Source organism: Camelus ferus, chromosome 17 (assembly GCF_009834535.1).
Source record: "Camelus ferus isolate YT-003-E chromosome 17, BCGSAC_Cfer_1.0, whole genome shotgun sequence".
Taxonomy (NCBI): Eukaryota; Metazoa; Chordata; class Mammalia; order Artiodactyla; family Camelidae; genus Camelus; species Camelus ferus.
Genome location: NC_045712.1, coordinates 34484253 through 34507955, shown reverse-complemented (window position 1 = coordinate 34507955; position 23703 = coordinate 34484253). Strand labels below are relative to the sequence as shown.

At 48.8% G+C, this 23703-nt stretch overlaps 1 protein-coding gene across 1 annotated transcript; it reads right to left on the bottom strand.

Annotated features, from left to right (window-relative positions):
* Positions 1 to 6: 6 nt before the first annotated feature.
* Positions 7 to 23256, bottom strand: TTLL3 (tubulin tyrosine ligase like 3). Its single transcript, XM_014556999.2, is given in 17 exon segments — positions 7 to 468; positions 471 to 600; positions 603 to 695; positions 697 to 729; positions 920 to 1146; positions 2126 to 2270; positions 7588 to 8023; positions 9042 to 9285; positions 13014 to 13162; positions 16121 to 16316; positions 17537 to 17635; positions 18370 to 18484; positions 19204 to 19332; positions 20379 to 20476; positions 20622 to 20790; positions 22529 to 22620; positions 22780 to 23256. Coding segments are annotated over 17 exon segments (2817 nt in total). The 5' UTR covers positions 23144 to 23256; the 3' UTR covers positions 7 to 370.
* Positions 23257 to 23703: the final 447 nt, after the last annotated feature.

The window sequence follows — 23703 nt, the reverse complement described above, 5'->3', positions numbered from 1 at the left end:
CTGGAGTTGAACAAGGTCCACGCTTCCCTGCTGTGAAATCTCATGCCCATTAGATGTCTTTCTGCTGCCAGCCCAGCCCCTCCTCTGGGCTCAGGGACTGGGGAGACTCCCAGTGGTCAGCAGTCCTGGTGAAGCGTCCCAGCCTTCTGCTCAGTCATGCGATCCTGGGAAAGGCATGTCTCCTCATGCAGGCTGTCTCCATCTGTACCATGAGGCTTAGCACCCCACCCAGAGATCAGACACGCCAGGGGAGTCCCTGAACAGGGTGCCCCATGTCTGTCGCTGGGTGGGAGTTCTGGGCCTTGCTTCATGGAGGAGTTACTGATGGTCTCCAGCTCTTGTTCTGCACCTTGGGGTACCAAGCCCCACCCTACCCTCTCTTCACCCTCCTGCAGAAAGGGAGCCAAACCTCAAAATATGTCACTTGCTCTTTTTTATTTGGTGCTGCATCCAGGAAAGGGGCAGTGAGGACTGAAGCAAGGGCTTCTGTAACCACACGTCCCTCAGGCCCCCCAGCCCCTCGTGTGCACTGATAAAGGCCAGGGGTCCTGGCAGGCTCAGTGTCTTCATGAGGCATGCCTCAGCCTTGGGTTTGTCACAGAGTCTGGCCTTGAACTTGCCTTTGGCCTTGATCTCCCTATGGGTGCTAGGAAGATTTCCGACTTCACAGGGTTGAGGCCACAAGTTACTTCCAAGTTGGGGACCATGAAGGTGCTGGGGAGCAACAGCCTCGGTGCGAAAGGAGGGGAGAAGAGGGAGAGATGATCAGGACTCTGTCCAGGAAGAGGGTTCTGAGGGATGCAAGCCCTTCCCTCGGGGCTCAGGCCAGTCTGGGAGCTGCCCTCTACCTGTGCCCTCCAGCCCTGATCCCGGTACTCGGCACTGCCCGCCAGGGTGCGGGTCAGATTTCAAGGCCCACCTTTCTTGGTTTCAGGACGTTGGAGGCCAGCTTGAGCTCAGGGTTGGGTGGGAGGGAAATCAAAACCTTGGCAGTAGGTAGAGTCATCAAGGCCTTGCCTGTGGTCGACAGGGCCTTAGAGCCCACCGGCTTGCTGTGCTGCAGTCCGAGGCCCCGCCCCTGGGGTCGGAGCACACGGGGAGAAGGCAGCCGGGCCTTGGTGTGGAGGCTGGGAAAGTGGTTAGGGGCTGTGGGAGCAAGAGGAGCCATGAGGGCCTGGGGAGGACCCAAGGCTGGCCAGCTGCCCCTCAAGGTGTGCACGGAGGGTAGGGAGGCCGAGGGAGCCGAAGGCTGGGGCGTGTGCGGGCACATGGAGCCCTCCCAGTTCCTCCTCCAGAGCCGTGGGAAGCACACAGGGTTTGGAGTTCAACAGACCTGGTGCTGGCTGCATCCCAGCTCTGCCCCTTCTGAGCTGTGCAACCTCGGGCAACTTCCTTAAACTTCCTGATACCTCGGCTGGGGATAATCGCACCTACTTCGCTAGCTTGTGAGGGCTAATGGAGCTGGTAGGGAGTGGCACAGTGTGAACTGCTAAGTGCTGTACAAACAGAGCTCCTCTCCCCCAGAGGTGACTTTGCATGGAGGCAGAGACAGAGCACTGCAGCAGGAAAAGCTCTGGGCTCTGGAGAGACATCAGCCTGGGGCTGAGTCCTAGAAGGCAGCACAACTGCCTTGCTCAGTGACTACTTGGGAGGGGACAATACTCACTTGACAGTGGATTTTTAAAAAATACTTTGGAAGTGGTGGCTTTTACTTGGTACCGGTGGCTGTGTGGTGGGGCTATGGGTGGGGGCAAATCCAGGCGGTCAGGAGAGGCCTGGAGAGCAGGAAGAAATTGCCTCGGGACCCTGGGGTGTTTTGGGGGAGTGGTCTTACCCAGGGCCTGGGGGTTCTTCAGACTCAATGGCAATCTGTTCAAGGGGCGGGGATGCCTGTCCCCACCAGCAAAGGCCAAGGTGAAAATGCGGCCCGTCCTCATGCCATGGGGGTCACACTTCTGGAGATTGGGGCAGACCAGGGCTGTGGCACTTTTTGCCTTGCCTTTCTTTCCCTTTCCAGGGGCCGAGGTGGTGGCAGTGGAGTCTGGCTTCTCAGTGTGCCCCAGGCTCCTGGCCCCAGCTACTTTCCTAGAAGCTGACCTGTGCGGAAGGGTCCCCGAGTCCTTGCCTTCCCCAGAGCCTCTCTGGGTCAGCAGGTGAGGGAGGGTGGGGTGGACCGCTATCCGCCGGTGACACATCGCCAGTGGCTTCTTGATGGTGGAGCCCTCTACCAGAAGCCGGATACCCACATACTGGGGCACCTCCACGGCAGGCTGTGGAGAAGAAGAGGAGACAAGGCCGGCTCAGACAATGTGCTGGCATCCTGAGTCCAGAAGGACTTGGGGCAGAGAGAGATGGAATTAATATCTGGGGCATCTGGTCAGGAGACATTTCTGAGACATTTCCCATGTCTCAGCCCATCTCTGTCCTCTAAGGGGTCTGGCCTTGGAGGGTTGGTTCCAGTCAGTACCTGGAGGGTCACAGAGCCCTGGGATGAGTAACCCAGAGGAGTAGGGGAGTCTTAGCCACGTACCCACCTGCACCCCTCCACCCCTGCCCTCCTAAACTACCTGGGTGCTGCTGGAATGTGTGTGCTCCCCTCCACAGGCCGCCGATGGACAGCCCCCTGAGATGAGCCAGGTTCTCTGTTGACAGAACAAGTTATGACAACCAGAAGGATAAGAGGCCTGGAGTCTGCCTAAATCCTCGTGTGAACCCAAGACATGGGGAAGCAGAAACAAGGAGCCTTAAAGAAGGCAATCTGTGGAGAGGATGAAGTAGCAAGTATGCAGAGGGAGGCAGAGAAAAATGTCCAAGAAAGGAGCTCCTATTCCATTTTCAGTTCCCATTAAGCCAAGCTTTTCAGCCAAGCTGTAAGAGCTCCCTGTGTCTTGTCAGGAACCCTCTTTTTAACCTGGAGCTAGTTTGCAGTATTTTCTGTGTCATCAAAGGATCCTGATTAGAATCTATCTAAACATCAGAGTCACTTGGAGGTTGTGAAAAAGACAGATATCAGAGCTCACGAAAAGTCAGTTGACGAGGAAAAGCTCATCATTATGGAAGAATCTCAGCTAACAAATGTAGAAGTAATGACAGAATTAGAAATTTGCCATTTTGCAACTCTCCAACAGGCAAGAATCAAAACTGAATATCAAAACAAGTAGGCAAAAAGGATGACAGGAAAACATGTCATCTGCACATCACCAAGGAATCACCTGAAAAAGAAACTGATCCTGGCAAAGAGGAGGACACAGCTTACAATGGAGAGAGCTGGTAGCCACCACCTTAACCCCATGATCACACTTAGCATCACTAATCATGAGACACTCCAACAGTGTGTGCCTCGTGATGCTGAAAGAGGTACCCAGTATCACCTTTCAAGTGTTCTTGCCAAAAAATGTGCAATCTGAACCACCTCAAGCTGTTCGACCTAACTTCTAGTTTATAGGACATTCAGGTAACAGAAGAAAAAGCTAAATACTATCATGAGGAAACAATCAGATAAATCCAGAATGTGGGACAGTTCCATAAAACAACCAGCCTGGACCCTTGAAAAGATCCAATGCGGGGGAGGAGGGGGGAGCTGTAGGACTATTCTAGGTTAAAAGAGACTAAAGAGCATCAAAAAGAATAAAATACCTAGGAATAAATTAAACCAAGGAGGTAAAAGTACACTGAAAACTATGAGATACTGATAGAAGAAACTGAAGAAGACACACACACACAAAAACCAGAAAGGTATTTCGTGCTCTTGGACTGCAAGAATTAATATTATTAAAATGTTCATACCACCCAAAGGAATCTATAGAGTCAGTGCAATCCCTATCAAAATTCCAATGGCATTTTTCACAAAAATAGAAAAAGCAATCCTAAAATAGGCATGGATGTACAGAACCACATAAGAACCCAACTAGCCAAAGAAATCTTGAGTGCACATGAAACCTTCTCTAGGACAGATCGCGTACTTGGGCACAAAAGAAGCCTCAACAAATGTAAGAGGACAGAAATTATTTCAAGCATCTTTTCTGACCACAATGCTATGAAACTGGACATTAACTACAGAAAAACAATGAGAAAAAACCGACAGCATGGAGACTAAACAACATGCTACTAAAAAGCCAATGTGACAGTGATGAAATCAAAGAAGAAATTTAAAAATACTATGAGACAAATGACCAAATGACAATGAAAACACAACCACACAAATGCTGTGGGATGCAGCAAAAGCAGTGCGAAGAGGGAAGTTCATAGAGATAGACTTTCCTCAAAAAACAAAAGCAATCTCAAATAAACAACTTAATCTACCACCTAAAAGAGTTAGAAAAAGAAGAGCAAACAAAACCCAAAGTTAGCAGAAGGAAAGAAATAATAAAGATCAGGAAGGAAATAAATCAAAGAGACATTAAAAAAACAACAGAAAAAAATTCATCAAACCAAGAGCTGGTTTTTTGAAAGAGTAAACAAAATCGACAAACCTCTGGCCAGGCTCACCAAGAAGAAAAGAGAGAGGACACAAACAAAGAAAATAAGAAAGGAAAAGGGAGAAATTACAACCAATACTACAGAAATACAAAAAAATCGTAAGAATACTATGAATAACTATATGGAAACAGATTGGACAATCTAGAAGAAATGGACAAGTTTTTGGAAACATACAGTCCACCAAGACTAAATCAAGAAGAAACAGACCACTTGAACAGACCAATCACTAAAGATGAAATAGAATCAGCAATAAAAACAAAAACCTCCCTATAAACAAGTCCAGGACCAGATGACTTCACTGGGGAATTCTACCAAACATACAAAGAAGAATTCATACCAATCCTTTTCAAACTCTTCCAAAAGATTGAAAATGAGGGAGTACTCCCAGACTCATTCTATGAAGCCACCATCACCCTGATAACCAAAAACAAAGACACTACCAAGAAAGAGGATTACAGGCCAATATCACTGATGAACGTAGATGCAAAAATCCTCAACAAAATACCAGCAAACAGAATCCAACAACACATAAAAAAGATCATACACAATGATCTAGTTGGATTCATCCCAGGGACACAAGGATGGTTCAACATATGCAAATCAATCAATATGATACACCACATCAACAACAAAAAAAGGACAAAAATCACATGATCATCTCAATAGATGCAGAAAAAGCATTTGGCAAAATTCAACATGCATTTATGATAAAAAGTCTCACCAAAGTGGGTACAGAGGGAATATCTCAATATAATAAAAGCTATTTATGACAAACTTACAGCCAGCATAATACTCAATGGTGAAAAACTGAAAGCCTTCCCACTAAAATTTGGAAGAAGACAAGGATGCCCACTCTCATCACTTCTATTCCACATGTTCCTGGAAGAGGGAGGATGACTCTGGGTTGAAGTAAGATCCCAACGAATGGAAGCAATAGGCATGGAGAACTCCAAGGAAGTTAACAATGGGTTCTAAGAGCAAAAGCAGGATTATGTGCCAGGCTGGATTTCACAACTTTATGGACCAATGATTCCTGTGTACTTCCCACCCTGCCTCTCCTTTCTGAGTAGGAGTGTCTACTTAAAAAAGAGATGACAAAACTACAGTGAGGTATCACCTCACACCAGTCAGAATGGCCATCATTCAAAAGTCCACAAATGACAAATGCTGGAGAGGCTGTGGAGAAAAGGGAACCCTCATACAAGGCTGGTGGGAATGCAGTTTGGTGCAGCCACTGTGGAAAACAGTATGGAGATTCCTCAAAAGACTAGGAATAGACTTACCATATGACCCAGGAATCCCGCTCCTGGGCATACATCCACAAGGAACCCTACTTCAAAAAGACACCTGCACCCCAATGTTCATAGCAGCACTATTTACAACAGCCAAGACATGGAAACAACCTAAATGTCCATCAACAGATGACTGGATAAAGAAGATGTGGTATATTTATACAATGGAATACTATTCAACCATAAAAAACGACAACATAAAGCCATTTGCAGCAACATGGATGTCCCTGGAGAACGTCATTCTAAGTGAAGTAAGCCAGAAAGAAAAAGAAAAATACCATATGAGATTGCTCATATGTGGAATCTAAAAAAAAAAAAAAAAAGAAAGAAAAAGAAAAAGAACATAAATACAAAACAGAAACAGACTCATAGACATAGAATACAAACTTGTGGTTGCCAAGGGGGCAGGGGGTGGGAAGGGACAGACTGGGATTTCAAAATGTAGAATAGATAAACAGGATTATACTGTATAGCACAGGGAAATATATGCAAGATCTTGTGGTAGCTCACAGTGAAAAAAATATGACAATGAATATATGTATGTTCATGTATAACTGAAAAATTGTGCTCTACACTGGAATTTGACACAACATTGTAAAATGACTATAACTTAATAAAAAAATGTTTTAAAAAAAACAGATGAAAGAGACAAAACAACCAAGGCTAAGTGTGAATCCTGATTACAAATGGTTCACAAAACAAAATAAAAAAGAGTTAGCTATAAGAGATTTGTGGAATAACTAGCACATTTGAAAAATGCAGATGCATAGTCCCTAAACCAGTCATTTCTGGCCAATCTCGGAGGGTGGGGCTTCCTGACATCAGTATCTTTGGAAAGCTTTCCAGGCGATTCTGGGCTGTGAACCAGCATTTGGGAACCACCACCTTAGAACGTTCTCTTTTCCTTTGGCTTTATCTTATTTTCCTGTTGTTATATTTCCCCCTTTATATTGTTTGAAGCCAAAATGCCAAAGTCTCAATTTAAGATACAATCAGTAACTGTGACAGAGACCAGGACACTTGTGTCATGAAATCAGTCAGCACGTTCTCTGCTGTGGTCAGACTTTGATGGAAGCAGAACCCTAACCAGAGGCTTAGGACACTTAATTTAACTGCCTCAAGGAATAATTTGCAGAGCTTGGAAACCCCTGAAATCGGTTTTCTGACTGATTTTTAAAAATATTATTCTATTCTAATAAGTGGACTCCAATCTCTTTTTGGAACAAGGTGAGTAAAATAATAGTAATAATAATAATAATAGCAGCTTCCTCTAATTGACACTTGCTGTATGTGAGGCACTTTACAGCTATGGCATTCACCGTCAAACATCTAACATCTTATTAGGTACCAACAATAGCTAAAACCTGTATAGCATTTAACTGTGTGCCAGGCACTTTCTAAAGTGCTTTACCTGTATCAACTCCTTTAATTTTCACAACCTTCTGAGGTAAGTACCATTTTCATTCCTGCTCTACAGATGAGGAAACTGAAACCCCTAGAGGTTAGGAAGTTGAGCAGAGACTTGAACCCAGGAAGGTTTCAGAGTCAATGCTTTTAACACTGTGCTACAGGCCTCTCTAGAAATATTATCCACAAGTGTTAACGCATTTCATCTCCCAAATCCCATGAGAAAGATGGTAACAGAATTCCCATCTTACAGATGGGAAAATGGAGGCCCAAGGGGATGAAGTGGCTGCACCCAGTCACTGTGAGAGGATGAGGACTCTGTGTGACCTCAGAGCCCTGAGCTTCACTATGGGGCGGCCTGGGAGAGCGGGCAGCCTCCCTGGGTCCTGCCCAGGCCTGGCCACCTTACCTGCTTGTAGATGAGCTCGAAGCCTCCTGTGTCACAATTGCGGTCCAGCCGCCGGTCGATGACCACGCGCAGGGTGTCGGCCTGCACGCCAGCACACAGCTGGGCAGTGACAGCCGTGGAGGGCGCCATGGTGGGGCTGGCGTTGATCTCGATCAGCCAGGGCTGGAAGTCCTCCCCGAACACAAAGTCAGCGCCGTAGAGCTCGAAGCTGGCCTTCCGACACTGCACGGTGTCCTGGGAGGTCTGCAGGGCATGGATCACCGCGGCCTTCATGCCAGGCACGATGACAGTGGACCAAGCGTTCGGGGCCCCCATCTCCTGTAGGTGGGCCTGGAACTTCTGGCTTGACCACATGTTGTCTGAAGGCAGCAGCGGGTGCCGATGGCATGAATTCTCCAGGTGCTTCTGGATGGAGTTGTTGCACAGGTGCACGGAGCTGGGACGGAGAGAAGAGAGCTGAGGGCTGGCCCCCTGGGGCCCTCCCACCCAAATGTGGGGAGGGCAAGCCAACCCCAGAAGCAGCCCTGCACACCCTGGACCATTCAACTTGAGATGGGGCCCTACTGGGGAGGAAAAGGAGGACAAAGGTCCATCACATTCTTCTAGGGCCACAACCAGTCTGCTCTCAGGGCCTCTCCGGGGGCACTAACTATTGGGGCCACTGTGTTAAGTGCTTTGTGACAGTGTCAGTTTTCCCTCCCAGTGCCTGGAAGATAAGAAGGTGGCTAAGAGTAAGGGCGTTATAGTCACCAAGACCTGCGCTCAAGCCCTATCTTCATCACCGACTGGTAAGATGTGATACAAGTCATTTAACCTGAGTACTCCTTTCACATCTGTAGAATGGGGGTACCAACAGTACCCACTTCACTGGATTTTCATGAACGACTGAGATACTATACATGAAGTGCTTAGCACCTGTCTCACCAGGCACTCAGTAACTGACAGTTCTTAGTTTCCTATCACTGCCTCCATTCTTCAGATGCGGAAACTGAAGCTTAAGTGGGTTTTCACTTGACCAAAGTTACAGAGCTTGGAAGCTGCAGAGATGGAATTTGAACACGAGGCTCAACAGGCTTTCTCTCACCCCGCAAGTGAATGTTGCAGCTTGCCTCTGTCCGCCTGCATTTCTCTGAACCCCTTTACCCAGCTCTGTTTCTTCCATAACACATTATCACCTTCAACCTATTACATGACTTTACTTATTATGTTCATTGCCTGTCTGTTTCTCCCTGCTGGAATGTGAACTCTTGAGAGCTGGGCTCATGTTTTGTTCACTGTGTCCCAAGTGCCTAGAACAGTGACTGGCACAGGGTACGTACTCAGGTGTCTGCTGGATGGAAGGATGGCTGGCCTGCCTGCCTGCAGAGTCTGTTTGGAGTGTTACATGGGAATGGCTGTCCCTTGCCAGCTCCCCAGCTAGACTGGGAGCTCATGGGAATAGTGCCGAGGCTCACCTGTCCAGGTTCTTCAGGGAGAAGGGCTGTGTGGAGAAGCGGATGTAGCTGTCGCGGTAGAACCACACAGTAAGTGGGTTCCAGTCAGTCACCAGGAACCACTGTCTCAGATCAAACTTGGTGCCAAAGATGAGCAGGGGCCGCTCAATGTACTTCTGCACCACCCACTTGCCATCCTTCATCATCATGGGGTTGCCATCCACCAGCTTCAGCATCTCCTCCAGGTGGTCCATGCACATGATGCCTAAGAGAGAACCGGGGGGTCAAGGGATCAGATCAGGCTTGGGCTGGGAGATGAGTCAGGTGACCATGAACACAGCTCATCACAAGCTCTCATCCCCACAGAACTGATGGGACCAAGTGGGTAAGACTGCCTTCCTCCTCGTTCCCTTTGGGAAAGATGAGAATCTGCTAAGGATTAATTTTTTTTTTTGATTAACCAGTTTTGTTTGATGAAAAGAAATAAATGCACAGGCAAAAATTCAAACCCTAATGGGCTTCTTAAAAAACCATGTGCATCTATGACTTTGATGAGGCTTTTCACAATAATTAATGGAATATTAGACAACAGAAACAAAAAGCAGGCAGTACAAAGCACATACAATAAAAAACGTCTCCTTCCACAGAAGCAGCTAAGTGCTGCTTCCAGGTCTTATGGACACACTCCCAGGTTACGAAAGTCTGTGTGCCTCATTTTCATAGGATTCTATGCATTTGAACATGCTAAGGAATTGGAACAGTGCTTGGCACACGGTGAGCATTTAGTAAACGTTAACTCATATCATTCTTATTTGTAGAATTCACGTCTAGTGGTAAATCTGCTGGATCAAAGGGTATGTGTATTTTTCATTTTACATTACCAAAGATGTTTTACCACTTTGCAATCCCAGCAAGAGTATATGAGATTGCATGTTTGCCCACACCCCACCAACACCGGTGATGATTCCTTTTTGCCATTCTCCAAGGTAGAATGCTATCTTATCTTACCTGTTTTGTAATGAGTGAAGGTAAGTATCTTATGTTAATAAGGCATCACTTTAATGCTGATAACTCCAGTTGACACTTGAACAATGCAGGGAATAGGGGCACTACTCCTCTGAGCAGTTAAAAATTCTCTTATAACTTTACAGTCGGCCTTTCGTATCCATGGTTCTACCAGCATGGATTCAGCTAATCACAGATCATGTAGTACGGTAGTTTGTATTCAGTGAAAGTAATCCACATATAAGTGGACCATGCAGTTCAAACCCCTGTTGTTCAAGGGTCTACAGTAGGAATCACAGTGGAAACAAATGTACACACTCACAAATCAATCTCACCCTTTACAGTTTGGCCCCCAAAGCAGCCTGATCACCTGCCAAAGGCACAGAATAACTCGTGCCTGCTTCCCAAGCCAGATCCTTTCTCAAATGGCCAGACTGATCACTATTGATCATCCCAATAACATGATGCCTTGTATGGCCAAAGATTAAGACTGTTCATGACCTTTGACCCAGCAATTTAATTTTTAGGAATTCATCCTAAGAAAATAAGTGGAAAGACTACTAAGATACCTGCACAGGATGTTTATCACAGTGTTGCCTATAACAGCAATATATCAATCAATAATCAGATAAATAGGAAAAAACCTGGCAGCCATCTAAAGATCCAGCAGAAAAGAATTAGGCAGGGAGGGTATAGCTCAAGTGGTAGACTGCATGCTTAGCATGCACGAGGTCCTGGGTTCAGTTCCCTAGTACCACCTCTAAAAAATAAATAAATAAACCTAATTACCTTCCCCCCCTCCAAAAAAAGAATTAGGTACAGACACTAACTACTATATATGAAACAGATAAACAACAAGTTCCTACTGTATGGCACAGGGAATTATATTCAATATCTTATAATAGCCTATAATGAAAAGGAATATATATCTATGTATAACTGAATCTCTACGCTATACACCAGAAATTAACACAACATTGTAAATCAACTGCACATCAGGAAAAAAAAAAAAGAACATAGTGAAAGATGGGGGAAAAAAAGAGAAAAGGATCAGGTAAGACCACTAGAATACATCTAAATAAGATTAGACTCCGCAGCTATAAAATAGAATGAGGTAAGAGAGCACATACTGTACTTTTACATACAATTCAAAAACAGGCAACACTAATCTACAGTATTACTCAGTCAGAAATGGGGTTCCCCTTGTGGGGAGGTACAGACTGGGAGGTGGCATGGGAGGGGGCCACCTAGGGTACAGGTAATGTTTTATTTCATGATCTGCGTGCTGTTTCCAAGAGTGTGTTCACCATGTGACAATTCACTGAGTTGTATATTCACAATGTGTACCCTGATTTTCAATGAAATATATTGCATAAACACTTCCAATTATGTTTTGCTAAAAATGGAGAGAAAATGTTGACACAATCTGAGGCTATGTACAAGGAGAGTCATTGTATTCCTCTCTCTGCTTTTGTGTATGTGCGAAGGTATCCATAACAATAAGCTAAAAACTGGGGAGGGAGGGTGCGGGACAGGGGGGAGCTGACCTAGATGTACTGAAATGGAGTCATCTCCAAGATCTACTATTAAAGAAAAAAGATGAGGAGGGGACAGCTCTGCGGTACAGCGTGTGCTCAGCATGCACAAGGTCCTGGGTCTGATCCCCAGTACCTCCATTAAAATAAATAAACTTAATTACCTCCTCCCAACAACAAAAACAAAAAACAAAAAACCAAACAAACAAAAAAAAATAAAGAAAAAAGAAAGGTGCAAAAAAGAAATAAGTTAATACTAACATAGAAAGATACAATAAATGAGAAAAGGAAGCTACAAGATAGTATGTTCTTGTTTAAAATAAAATAAAACATACATACACTCTCCAGGATGAACAGAAGGAAGTAGAAAGAAACACACCACATGGTGAACAGCAGTTATCTCAGTGAAATCAACAGTGCCTTTGCTTGCTTCTCTTTACTTTTCTAGACTGATTTTTTTTTAATAACAAATACGTATTTTCCTACTTGGAAGAAAACCAACAAAACTATTTCCAAGGTAGAAGAAGAAAAGACGATGATGCTGGTTTTGAAGTGACATCACAAGAGGGATGTCCCACAGTGTGTGGGGCTGCAACAGCTTCACTGGGATGTGAACAAATCCACCCAAGGGCAGCGTTTCGAGTCATCAGCTGCCAAAAGTCTGTTTTCTATGTCTTAGAAATTCTTAGCCATCTTCTAAAGGCTGTGCTAATGCACCACCCCAGCAGGCCGGCTGCCCTGTTCAAATTCCATTCATGCTGAGCAGTCAGAATAACAGATAAAAATAATACCACTTGTATACCAGTTACTCTGTAAAAGCACAGGATCTAGGTACTTTCCATATATGAGACTCATTTCATCCTCTCGGGTAGGTATTACTGGCTTCATTTTACCAATGACGAAAATGCAGCACAGAAGAGGTTAACTAATCTGCCCAGGTCTTAGGGATATAGGAGGCAGAGCTTGGGTTTGAACCCAGAAAGTCAGGCTCCCAGCATTCATACCCTTAACCACTGTACTACACCTCACAAGGATGCACTGGCCAAATCTGAAAGCCTTATATGACAACCAGCTGCACGCGAGTACCACCAGACCTGCCTACAGTATTAACCCCAACCCTCAGGGCACGAGAAGGGGAGTTGGCATCATCATCCCAGCAGTGAACACTCATGGGGCGGTTACTGTGCCAGGCACTGTGCTGAGCTGTAGATGCAGTATGTCATTTAATCCTCGCCTCATAGCGAGGATTAACATCATCCCTCACAGACGAAGGATGTGAGGTTCCGAGAAGTGATATAACTTGCTCAGGGTCACACAGCATATTAGTAGCGGAGCTGGGATTCGAACCTAGGCAGTCTGGCTCCAACAGAGCCTGCACTATTAACTTCCCTGGCCTCTAGCTGGGGAGGCAGGCCGTAGGGTGCTGGTACAGGAAGCAGGGGCTGACCCCCACCTCGTCCGCGGGACTTGGCTCCCGGCTTCACGATCCAGACGTTGCGATCTCCTTCCATGTCCATCTGGGGCACCACGGTCCGCAGCTGCTGCAGGATGTCCTCACAGCGCTGGGCCTGAGTGTCGAGGTGCCTGAGTTCTGCCCCCTCGCTGTGGGGAGACGATGGGACTTGGGCAGGGCTGGGCCTGAGGACATCCTGGTGGACAAGGCAAGGGGAGACAGGCCCCCCTGGCCATGGTCCAACCAGCTTTGGTCACGCCCTCCCCCTAGAGATCCAGACAGGTCTCTTCCAGACCTCCAACCCCACCCTCGAGCTGTCCCCCAATTTCGACCTTGCCCAGGACACTGGAATGGGAGAGGATGGGGAAATTCCACTCCAACATGCCACCCTGTGCCACCTTCCTTTCTATTAAAACTGCCTTTGGCGGAATTTAATCATACCAGCATCAATGATGAGCCGCCACCATGTGCCAGGCACTGTGCCGACGGCGTTACATATATTATCACTGATCCACCTCCAGGGAGGTGTTAGTGGTCCCATTTTAGAGAAGTATAAACTGAAGCTTGGAAGGTTAAGGCACTTGCCCAAGGCCACATATTGAGTTAAATGGCTAAGCCAGGATGCAAACTCCATCCCGCCTGATTCTTTCATCCACAGGTGCTTTGGGGTTCATTCCCCTCCTAATCTGAACCAAACACTGTGTAATGGGTAGGTCCCTTCCTCACCTAATTCTTTTTGAGCACATCTGTATCATACATATCCTTGATTTATCTCTCCTCCCATCACCTACACTTACTTGCTGACTGCCTGTTACTGGAAGGTAAGCTCTGTAAGAGCAGGAGCATTTTTTGGAGCTGTTACCGTACACCTGGCACTTATCAGGCGCTCCCTAAAAGTGTGTTATTAACGAATGAATGGCTGCTTAAGCAAGTCTTTTGGCAAGAGCTGGCCTCGGCAACTGGGCTGGACAGACAAGGGTTCGTGGACAAAGAGGGACTCTGTTCCCTACAAAATGTCCTGAACTAAACCAAGTCACAGAATACCCCAGAAGGCTGTCTCAGCCAACCTCTCCCATTTCTTTTCTTCTGACCGAATAGGAAGGAAGCCTCCACTAGACACTGAACGTCTCTTTAACATCAGAGCCTCTGGAGTGTCTCCAGCCATGGAGAACTTCTCTCTCTTCTACTAAGGTGGCAGCAGCGCCAGCCCAGGGACAGCCAGGAGGAGGGGGTGCGGCAAAGCCTCCGACTCACACAGAAGTCCTGGCCCCTCTCTTTCCAGAAGGTTTGCTGGAAACTTTTCTGTGGCCGTGGCTTCAAGAATCTGCTCAGCCCACGTGTGATTTGGCCCAGGGAACTGTCACAGGGTGGTGGCAGGGACACGTGCAATTTGAAAAAGTATATTCAGTATGACAATATGATTTTATATTTAGCAAAAGAAAAAACACCCAGTGTTTCTGTGGAAAGTAAACTTTGATAAAAAGCCTGGCTGGTGAGTCATGGGTTTGTTTTTAAAAGTTGAGAAGCAGCCATAAATACTGAATAAATTAATAGACGCCAACGATCAGTACTAACCAATACAATGCTATATGATGCAATATTTTATGTAATCCTGACTTCTGAGAGGTCCCTCCACCCCTCAACTTGCCCCACATCCAGAAATGCAAAGGACTGACACTCTTTCCTCCTACTGCTCTAACTCAGTCCTGATAATTATTCATTTAAGAAGGGTGTCTTTCTGTTTTCCGGCTGCTAAGGGGACAGTACAGGGTCACCTACTTTTCATTTTCCAGTATTTAAAACAGACACAAACGCAGGGGGAGAGTATAGCTCAGTGGTAGAGTGAATGCCGAGCATGCACGGGGTCCTGGGTACAATCCCAAGTACTGCCATTTAAAAAATACATAAATAAACCTAATAATCCCCCTCCCAAATTTTTTTTTAAAAGATACAAATGGATTGTTTGTCAGTGACGTGGGTTTGCTTAAGTCATTCGTTCAAAGTTCATTAATTAGTTCTTTGATCTCCACTACAAATCATCCATCCTTAGCTCTGTCTGTTCTGTTCTATTAATACCACACCAGCCAAGGCCCTCAGCACTCCCCGCAGCCTGCTGCAAGCTTCCCTGCTTGAGCTGTGTGCTCTGAGGGCAGGGGCTCGGCTTCATTTCCGGAGGCTGGAGCAATGTCTGACACACAGGAAAGGCTCAGCCAATGCCGAGTAGTGTTCTGCCTTCAGAGCCCTCTTGACTCGAGTCTCTCCTGCAAGCTCTGCTGAATGGAATCTCCCCACAGCAGCCCCAGGCTCATCTCAATCCACCTCTCCTCTGCGCAAGAACCTTTCCCCAAAGCGTGTTCTGAACACACAACTGCTCAGGATGCTTGGGGCGGGGGGCTGTGGTCCCCTAAGTACAGGACATACTGCACACTCTACGCCTCTTGGAAGTTTGTACTACAGATGGGTTCAGAAAAGATCTGCATCAAGGAAACCTATTTTAATTAATTTTATTTAACCCAATGTTTTCCAAAGGTGACTGACCACAAAAGCCTATTTCACAAAATCTATTTACAGCCTGTAGAACTAGCAGCCTGTGTCATACACTTTGGGAAACACTGGTCTCCAAGATAAAACCTCAATGACTTCAGAGGCTTATTTCATAAGTGAACACGGGGAGTCTGTGCTGAGCACCTCATACAAATTATCCTGCCTAATCCCCCACTTTGAGGCAGACGCTATCTTGAAATCTATTTGCATCTGAGAAAAGCAAAGCTCAAAAAGCTGAGTGATGTTCCCAAAGTCACAGAGCTTGGAAGCTGCAAAGGCAGAACTTGAACTCGGGTCTACCTGACAGCACAGGCCATGATCTTCGTGACTATGCTCTGCCAAGATCTGGGCAGAGTGCTCTGGACCCTATTACGAAGGCAGTGGGAGCTCTTGAGTGTTCTTGAGCAGGAGAATAATAGGGTGGACAAAATGGGGAGGCTTGGAGAGGAGGCTGCACTAGACAGAGAGGGTCTGTCCCTGAGCATCAGCTCAGTACTCGGAGGCCCGCTGAAAGCTAGGGGCGCCTGCTCGGGCCCCACGGCCCGGGCTGTAGAGGTACTCACTGGACCACTTGGTAGTAGCGCTGGAGGAAGAGGGACCAGCCCTCAGGGCTGAGGCACAGCGGAGCCTCCAGGTCCTTGTCGATGTCCATGTGGGCCAGGTTGCTAAGGTGCTCCTCGCAGGCACACAGAGCCTCATCCACAAACTCTGGGGACACCATCACTGGCTTTTTCTCCTGTTTCTTGGGCTGCTTGTCTCCTGCAGAGACAGGGAGGGAGGCTGTCACTATCCCACATGCAAGGCAGGTAGCCTGACACATGCCACAGCCCCCACTGCCCGAAGGCCTGAGATCTCATCTTAAATACGCCCAAGGCCCAGCACATACCTGCATCCCCTACTGCTCTGGGGCCTGTCACTCACCTGAGGCCTTGTTCTAAATTCACCTGTGACCCCAGTGCTTGCCTTTGGCCCCCACTGTCCCAGGACCTGTCACTCACTTGAGGCTCCACCCTAAATGTCCTGAAAGCATCTCAGCACACACCTGCAGCCTCTCTGTGCTTGGGACCTCTGACACTCCTGAGGCCCTTGTGCCCCTGCTCCTCACACAACAGTCACCCTTGGCATCGGACACCCCCAGGAGACAGCAGTGGGGAGGGCTCCCTCTGGAAGAGCCAGGGATTTTCTTCCTCCTGGCAGAGCAGCCCCTCACTTCCCCAAATCCCTGGCTGATGGGCCCCTCAGGTACAGGATGGAGGCTGTGAGGTGGAGCTGAGTCCAGAGAGGGAAAGGTAAGCAATTGGTTGGAACACCGGGCAGTGAGGGACTCTCTGTGTCCCCCTGCACCAGGCACAGGGGTCCTCAGACCATGTCAGACTACATGGTTCCACTGATTCCTCTCCTTATAGACCTGAGCTCCCCACAGGCAGGGATGGACCACGGCTTTGCAGTCTGTCCACTCTAGAGCGCTCAGCCACATGCCAGGCCCACATGAGGGCCGAATGAGACAGTGAGTCAGTTAATAAATGGATAGGAAGACACACGGGTGGGTGGCTGGGACAGAAGGGATGAGTGAACGGACCAGAGGACAGATAGGATCACAGGATGGAAAAGGAGCACGCGGATGGGCAGGTGGGTTTGTGGAAGGGGAGACGGGTAGATAGGAAGGTGGAGGGGACAGATAGATGGGAGTGCGGAGCTGAGACTAGGCAGGTGAATGAGTAGATGCACAGAGGGGTGGATGTAGGGGAAAGAATGTATGGATGGATGGATGGGTAGGTGAACGTGAGATCAGTGGGTAGGTGGGTGAGCAGGCAGGTAGATGGATGGACAAACGGTGGACAGGTGGGTTTGGAAGAGGGGTGGATGCGCAGACGGATGTGAAAAATACGAAGACAGATATGTGGATGAATAGCTAGATGGATATGTGGCTGGGTGGGAGGATAGAAGGCTGGGGGAGTGGAGGTGACCACAGTGCTTACCTGGGGCCTCTTCCTCGTCCGCCTGGATAGAATACGACTTCCCTTGGGAATTTACCACCAGCTTGAGAACGTTGCGGGCAGCTGTCAGCCAGAAGTCCTCTGCTCCCAGGGCAGGGGATACCTGCTCAGCCCCTAGGCTCCAGGCCTGTTCTGGTTCCAGAACCTGATCATGACCTGCCCCATTCTGGATCCGGAACCTGACTACTGTTTCTGACTCTAGAACCCAGATTGCAACCTGGCCCCTCTTTCATCTCTAGAACCAGACCCAGAATCTGACCCGATTTGGCTCATGTTCTACCCTCAGAATCTTGCCTGGACCTGTTGTCTGATTTCTCTCTTCAGTTCCTGATCCATTTTGATACTTATTCGAGCCTGAGAACCAGACCTAGGCCCAAAATCTGTTTCAGATTTGGAAACTAATTTAATCCCGATCCAAATTCTGACCTGAATTGAGAACATGTTCTGGAGTTGGAGCCTATTCTGCTCGAAAGTCCCAAAGTCTAGAACCATTTCTAGATTTGGAAGCTGAGCTAGGCAGTGGAATCTGATACAGGCCTGGAACCTACTCTGGATTCCAAACTCAACGAGGTGACTGACTTTTAGGTCCTGCTCTAGAAAATAAGATAAGCTACGTAAGCTCTTCCGGAGGTCTGTGTTGACCAAGGCAGGAGGCTCATTAGGGGAGGTACGCTAGGGAAAGATAAGGATTGGGGACGGAGAAGGAAATCTGCTGGAGTAGGTGAGAGGGGCCCTCTGCTCTCCAACACCAGCCAGGGCTTTAGCCCTCCATCCTTCAGCTTGACGGTCCAGGCATGGGGCTGGCATCTCCTTACCTATGAAGGCCTTTTTGTCATCCTCAGCCCCCAGGCGGTAGCAGCGCGGGAAGAAGGAGTCCACATCGGCCTCGTCAAACCACGGCAGATTCCGGAGATTGAGACACAGACCCACCTATGGAGTTAGCCGCTGAGCGGGCAGGGTGGGACCTGCCCAGAGGGCCTCCAAGGGACTCCACACACTGGGCACACGCCGAGGCAGCTCAAGGAGACCCTGCTTGGACGTGCTCAGAGCCTCTGCCACACTCGCTGGGCTTCACCCGCTCATGGCCACGTCCACATGTTGCCTGTGTGGTTCCCTCAGCCAAGAACACCCCACGTCCTTCCTCTCCACCCTTTCAAAGTCTTAAATACCTGCCTCCTCTAGGACTCCTTCCCAGCCCACACCAATAATATACTAGCAGGTCCCCAAAATGAGGCCCTTCATTCCTGTCATAACCCTAGAAGATAGGTCTTACTGGTATTCTCATTTAAAGACGAGGAAATTGAGGTTCAGAGAGGTGAAGTCACCTGTTAACAAACTCAGGTAAGATACAACGGATCCATCAGCCAGATATCCTCTGCTCAGGAGAAAATGGTCCTCCTACTCACGGTCATGGGACTTGGTGTTTGGATCCCGTTTGGATCCTGGAATCTATCTTAGTTATCATGTCTACACGTGCCAGACACGCTGCAGGTGTCAGATTTGAACCCAGGCCTGCCTGACTCCAAATCCCATTGAATTAGATACCTCCATCTCCTGAGAACTCTTACTGACAAGGAGAGTAGGGAGCAGGGTTTTAGCCCCAGGGCTAGGGGGTTGAAAGATGCCCTAGCCCCTCCCTGGGAGCTCACCTTTGTGGTAAAGGAGCCTGCCCGGGCATAGTGGTTTATCATTTGATCCTTGAAGAGGAAGCGACAGTCCAGCACGTCCCGCCGAGTGGTCCAGATGAAGTAGGGGATCTCGTTCCGAACCATGCGTGACTAGGGAGAGGGCAGGAGACAGGGAGGCTGGTGTGGGCAGCACAAGGCCTGAGGAGGCTTCTACCCATCCTGCTGAGCAAGGTGGGTGAATGGAAGGAGAGGATGCTTCTAAGGTGCCCTCTAGCCCGCACGCCGTCTTTGCGTAAGGTTAGAAAAGACATCTCTGTCTCCAGAGCACACTGGGAGCAGCAAGCAGGAGGCACTTTAGCCAGGCGCTCCTAGACAGTAACTAAGCCCCACAATCGAATGCCACACCTTGTTCTGACTTTTGGCCATCAGTGACTTGCTTAGTGGCAGGACTCCAAGCTGTTGGGCATACAGCATGTGACAGAGGCTGTCTCATGGGCTCTGCCTCTCTCCATCCTCCCTGCGACTCTGGGAGGTAGGATTATTGACAAGCAAAACAACATCATGTGCCCGGCCCTGTTCTCAGCTTTCCATACTGACTCATTTAATCCTCACCACAACCCTACGAGGTAGGTGCGACTGTTATCCCCATTTCACAGATGAGGGAACTAAGGCACAGCATGGCTAAGTGACTTGTCCAAGGGCTCACAACGTGGGGCCATATGAAACTGCCAGTCCTCAACCTTTCCTGATATACAAAAATGGCAGTTTGGTACAGCTCAACTTAGTAAGAGGCAGTACCAAGATTCAAAGCCAAGTGTCCTCACCTCAACACACATATCCTATATGCCATCATTATCAGCCCCTTTCAGGACTTTGAAAGTCCTTCCTTCCAGCCTTCACTTGCCAAGGACAGAGAAGATGAACTATGGGGTTTTTATTTGGGAGGGAGAATTACCAGGCATGGAGGTTATGCCAGATACAATCCAGCAAACAGTTCTGCTCCCAGGCCAGCCTTGTCTGTGTCCCTCACCACTCTGCTGACCCGTCTAGGCTGCAGAGAACTAATCAGTTTTCACTACAGAAGGGGAAAGAAAGGAGGCCCAGAGAAAGAAAGGACTTGTCTGAGGTCACCCAGCTGGACTCTAGTGCTCTCCCTGCAGCGGAGCAGACCCCTGCCCAGCCTCCTGAGTCCTCACCATCAGATCATGTGTCCCACGTAGGTCATCAAATTCCAATAAATCATCGAAGTCGAGCAGCTGTGGTGGCTGGAATGCCTCATCCTCATCTTCATCCTCTGTGGATGCAGAATCCAGGCCTGGTAAGGCCCCGTCCCTGCCCCATAGCCCCATCTCAAAGCCTCAACTCTGGGACAGTGAGGACCAAATGAAAGGGACTCAGGAGGGGCAGCTGGTGGAAAGGTCCCTAAGGGTATTGCTCACCATCCTCAGTGGTGTCACTGTCACCCATGACGGAGCTATCCAGGTCCTTCAGCTGTGGCGGCAGAGTGGTACCCAAGTGATGGACCATCTTCTTCTCCACCCAGCCCCTGCGTCGCAAGAGGCACCGGATCACAGGGTAGCGGCCTTGGATCATAAAGATCTTCTTCTGCTGTAAGGTGAGAGGAGGACACTCATTCAGCAAGCGTAGCCTACTTGCCGGACACAGTGGGTATAATGGTGAACCTGAGAGCTACGCTCCCTGCCTTGAGGCAATTTTTATATTCCAGCAGGGGAGACAGACTGTAAACAAGTAGAGAATGACATATGCATAGTAATAATGACAATAATTGTATTTACTTGCTAATATTCATTGAGTATCTACTACTGTAAACAAGTAGAGAATGACATATGCATAGTAATAATGACAATAATTGTATTTACTTGCTAATATTCATTGAGTATCTACTACACGTTAAGCACTTACTTTATATACATTACTAATGACAGTATGTATTTTTAATAGATACTATTATCCCTATTTAACTGGTTATGAAATAGAGGTGTAGACAGATTGAGTAGCTTGGCCACACAGTGGTTAAGTGAAAAAGCAGGAGTTTCAATCCAGGCTGGCTGGCTTGAGAAACTGGACACTTAATGGAGACCCAGAGAAACACAGTCAAGGAAGGCTAAGAAGGAGCCAGGAACGTACAGAGCTGGGCAAATGGCAGTTCAGGTGAAGGGGAAGACATGTGCAAAGGTCCTGAGGCTGGAGAGAGGTTGGAAGGAACTGAAAGGAAAGCAGGGTGAATGGAGTGTGGAAAATGAGGTGAGACCTGAGAGGTAGTGGCTAGACTGTGAAAAGCCCTGCAGACCTTGGAACAGACTTGGATTTATACTAATAGCAGCAGGAAGCAGTAATGCGAAGGGAGGGAGCGAGTCACATGGTTGGAGGCTATAAGTCTGTCTTGCTGTTGTACACAGAATGGATGGAGGGGACAAGGATGGAAGCAGGGAGACCAGTCAGAGAGCTGTCGTGGTTTGTGCAGGGGAGGAATCACAATAGCTAGAATGAGGGTGCTTACAGTCGATAGAGTTGAAATTTGTTTTTGAAATAGAGACTAGTTTTGCTGATGGGATTAGATGTGTGAGTGAGGGAAAAGAACGACCAGATTTATGGCTAGAGCGACTGGGAGATGGAGATGGAGATGGAGAAGACCAGAGAGTAGTGAGGAGGACAGCTCTGGGCAGGAAAATCAAGAGTTTGGTTTGGGACATGGGTTTGAAATGCTTTTAAGTTCCCTGGGAAGACATGTCAAAGGGGGGGGGGGGTGCTGGATCTATGGAGCTCTGAGTTAGAGGACAGGCTGGGCTGGAAAGGGCCTGTTGGGGGCACACACACTGACTGGACTCACAGCCAAGGAGACAGGTGTGGAGAGGGATCCAGGGAACCAGGAATGTTTGAGAAGTCTTCAGAGGCAACTGAAAAGTAGCTGCCAGGGAGGGAGAAAGGAAAACTAGGAATGTGCAGTCAAGAGGGAAGGGTATGTGGGGCGGCAGTGCAGAATGACACAAGGTGCCTAACCAAGATCAGGACATAAAATGGACTGACTGGTGGATTTGGTTCCTTGGAGGTCACTAGTGACCTTGATTAGAGTGGTTCCCAATGGGAGTGGGGAAGGGCAGGGAATCACAGTGATAGGAGCAGGGGAGTGAATTCCAGGTGAAGAAATATACAATTCTGCCAAGAAGTTTGGCTGTGAATGGGGTATTGAAAAATGGAGAGGTATTTGAAAATGGGTGTGGGATCAAGGCTTTTGGTTTTTAAGGATGGGAGAAAATAGTGAATGGAAGCAGGCCAAGCCTCTCAGGGCCCTTTCTACATCCCCCCTTCCCCATCCCCCTCCAACCTTCACAGCTCTCTCCACGTGGATCCTGGCGTTTCTGAGCCGGCCCATGTGGTGAACCGTCTTGGAGAATCCTCCCCAAAGGACAAGGGAACCTGCAGAAAGATGCAGAGGAGGGGTTGGGGTAAGCACCCTTCATCTGGATGTCCATCCTCTACCGCTCCTCTCCCGACCCCCACTCCATCCGCCCCAAGTCTTCTCATCCTGGCTGCCACCGCCTCGGGCCAGGAGGGGCAGGCCGCAAGGGGCCTCACCGTCCTGCGAAGGGGCGTCTTCCTGGGCCGGGGTGGGAGAGGGCTCCGAGGAGCGGGAATCCGCGACGCCCTGGGCGTGGTTGCCGTGGTTCAGCAACTCGAGGGCGCAGCCTAGGGGGCGCGCCGAGGCAGGGCTGCCGGCCCGGCGTTGGCCGCCTGCCCAAGCCCCCTCGGGAAGCCGGAACTCGGGGTGGTGCGCCCAGGGCCATGGGCCGGGGGAACTGGTGCGGGGCTCGGGCGGCTGCGGCTTCCGCGGCCAGCTGCACACCGGGCCCCGCTCCTGGAGGTACCAGGCGGTGGAGCCCCTGTGTGCGGCCCCCAGTTCCCCCCGCGCTGAGGAGCAGCGCCGCGCGGGGCCCTGCATGCGCACTGCATGCGCACACGCGCGCGCGACCCCATGGCCCCAGAGCCCGCCTTCCCTCCGTGCGCTGCCGTCTCTCGCGGGAGGGCCCTGCGGGGCCCCAGCTGGGCCCTCCGTTCTGAGGCCCCGCCCTCTGCTGTCGCCTTGGAAACCATTCTACAGCACAGTCAGGCCACACGTAGCGGGTTCCGGGGCTCCTTCCAGTGGGCAGAACTCCGGGCCTCAGCTGCCCGAGACCCTTGATGAACAGGGCACTGAAAGTGGAAGCGCAGAGCACTAGCCTGCAAGTTACTAAGTGTCCTGATTCCTTACGGAGCGCTTGCCGGGGCTTCAGTCATTCCACAGTATTCACAGAGGACCACACGCTAGGTGGTGGGCTAGGTGCTGGGGACCAGAAAAATAAGCTAGAGATGGTCCCTGACCTCACGGAGCTTATAGCCCAGTGGAGGGGAAACAAAAAGCAAACAAAGGAATAAAACAGCTGTAAGTATGATATGGTCAATGAACAAGCAATGAACTGAAATCGGGAAGGGGCATACTTTAGATAAGATGTCCTCTCTTAA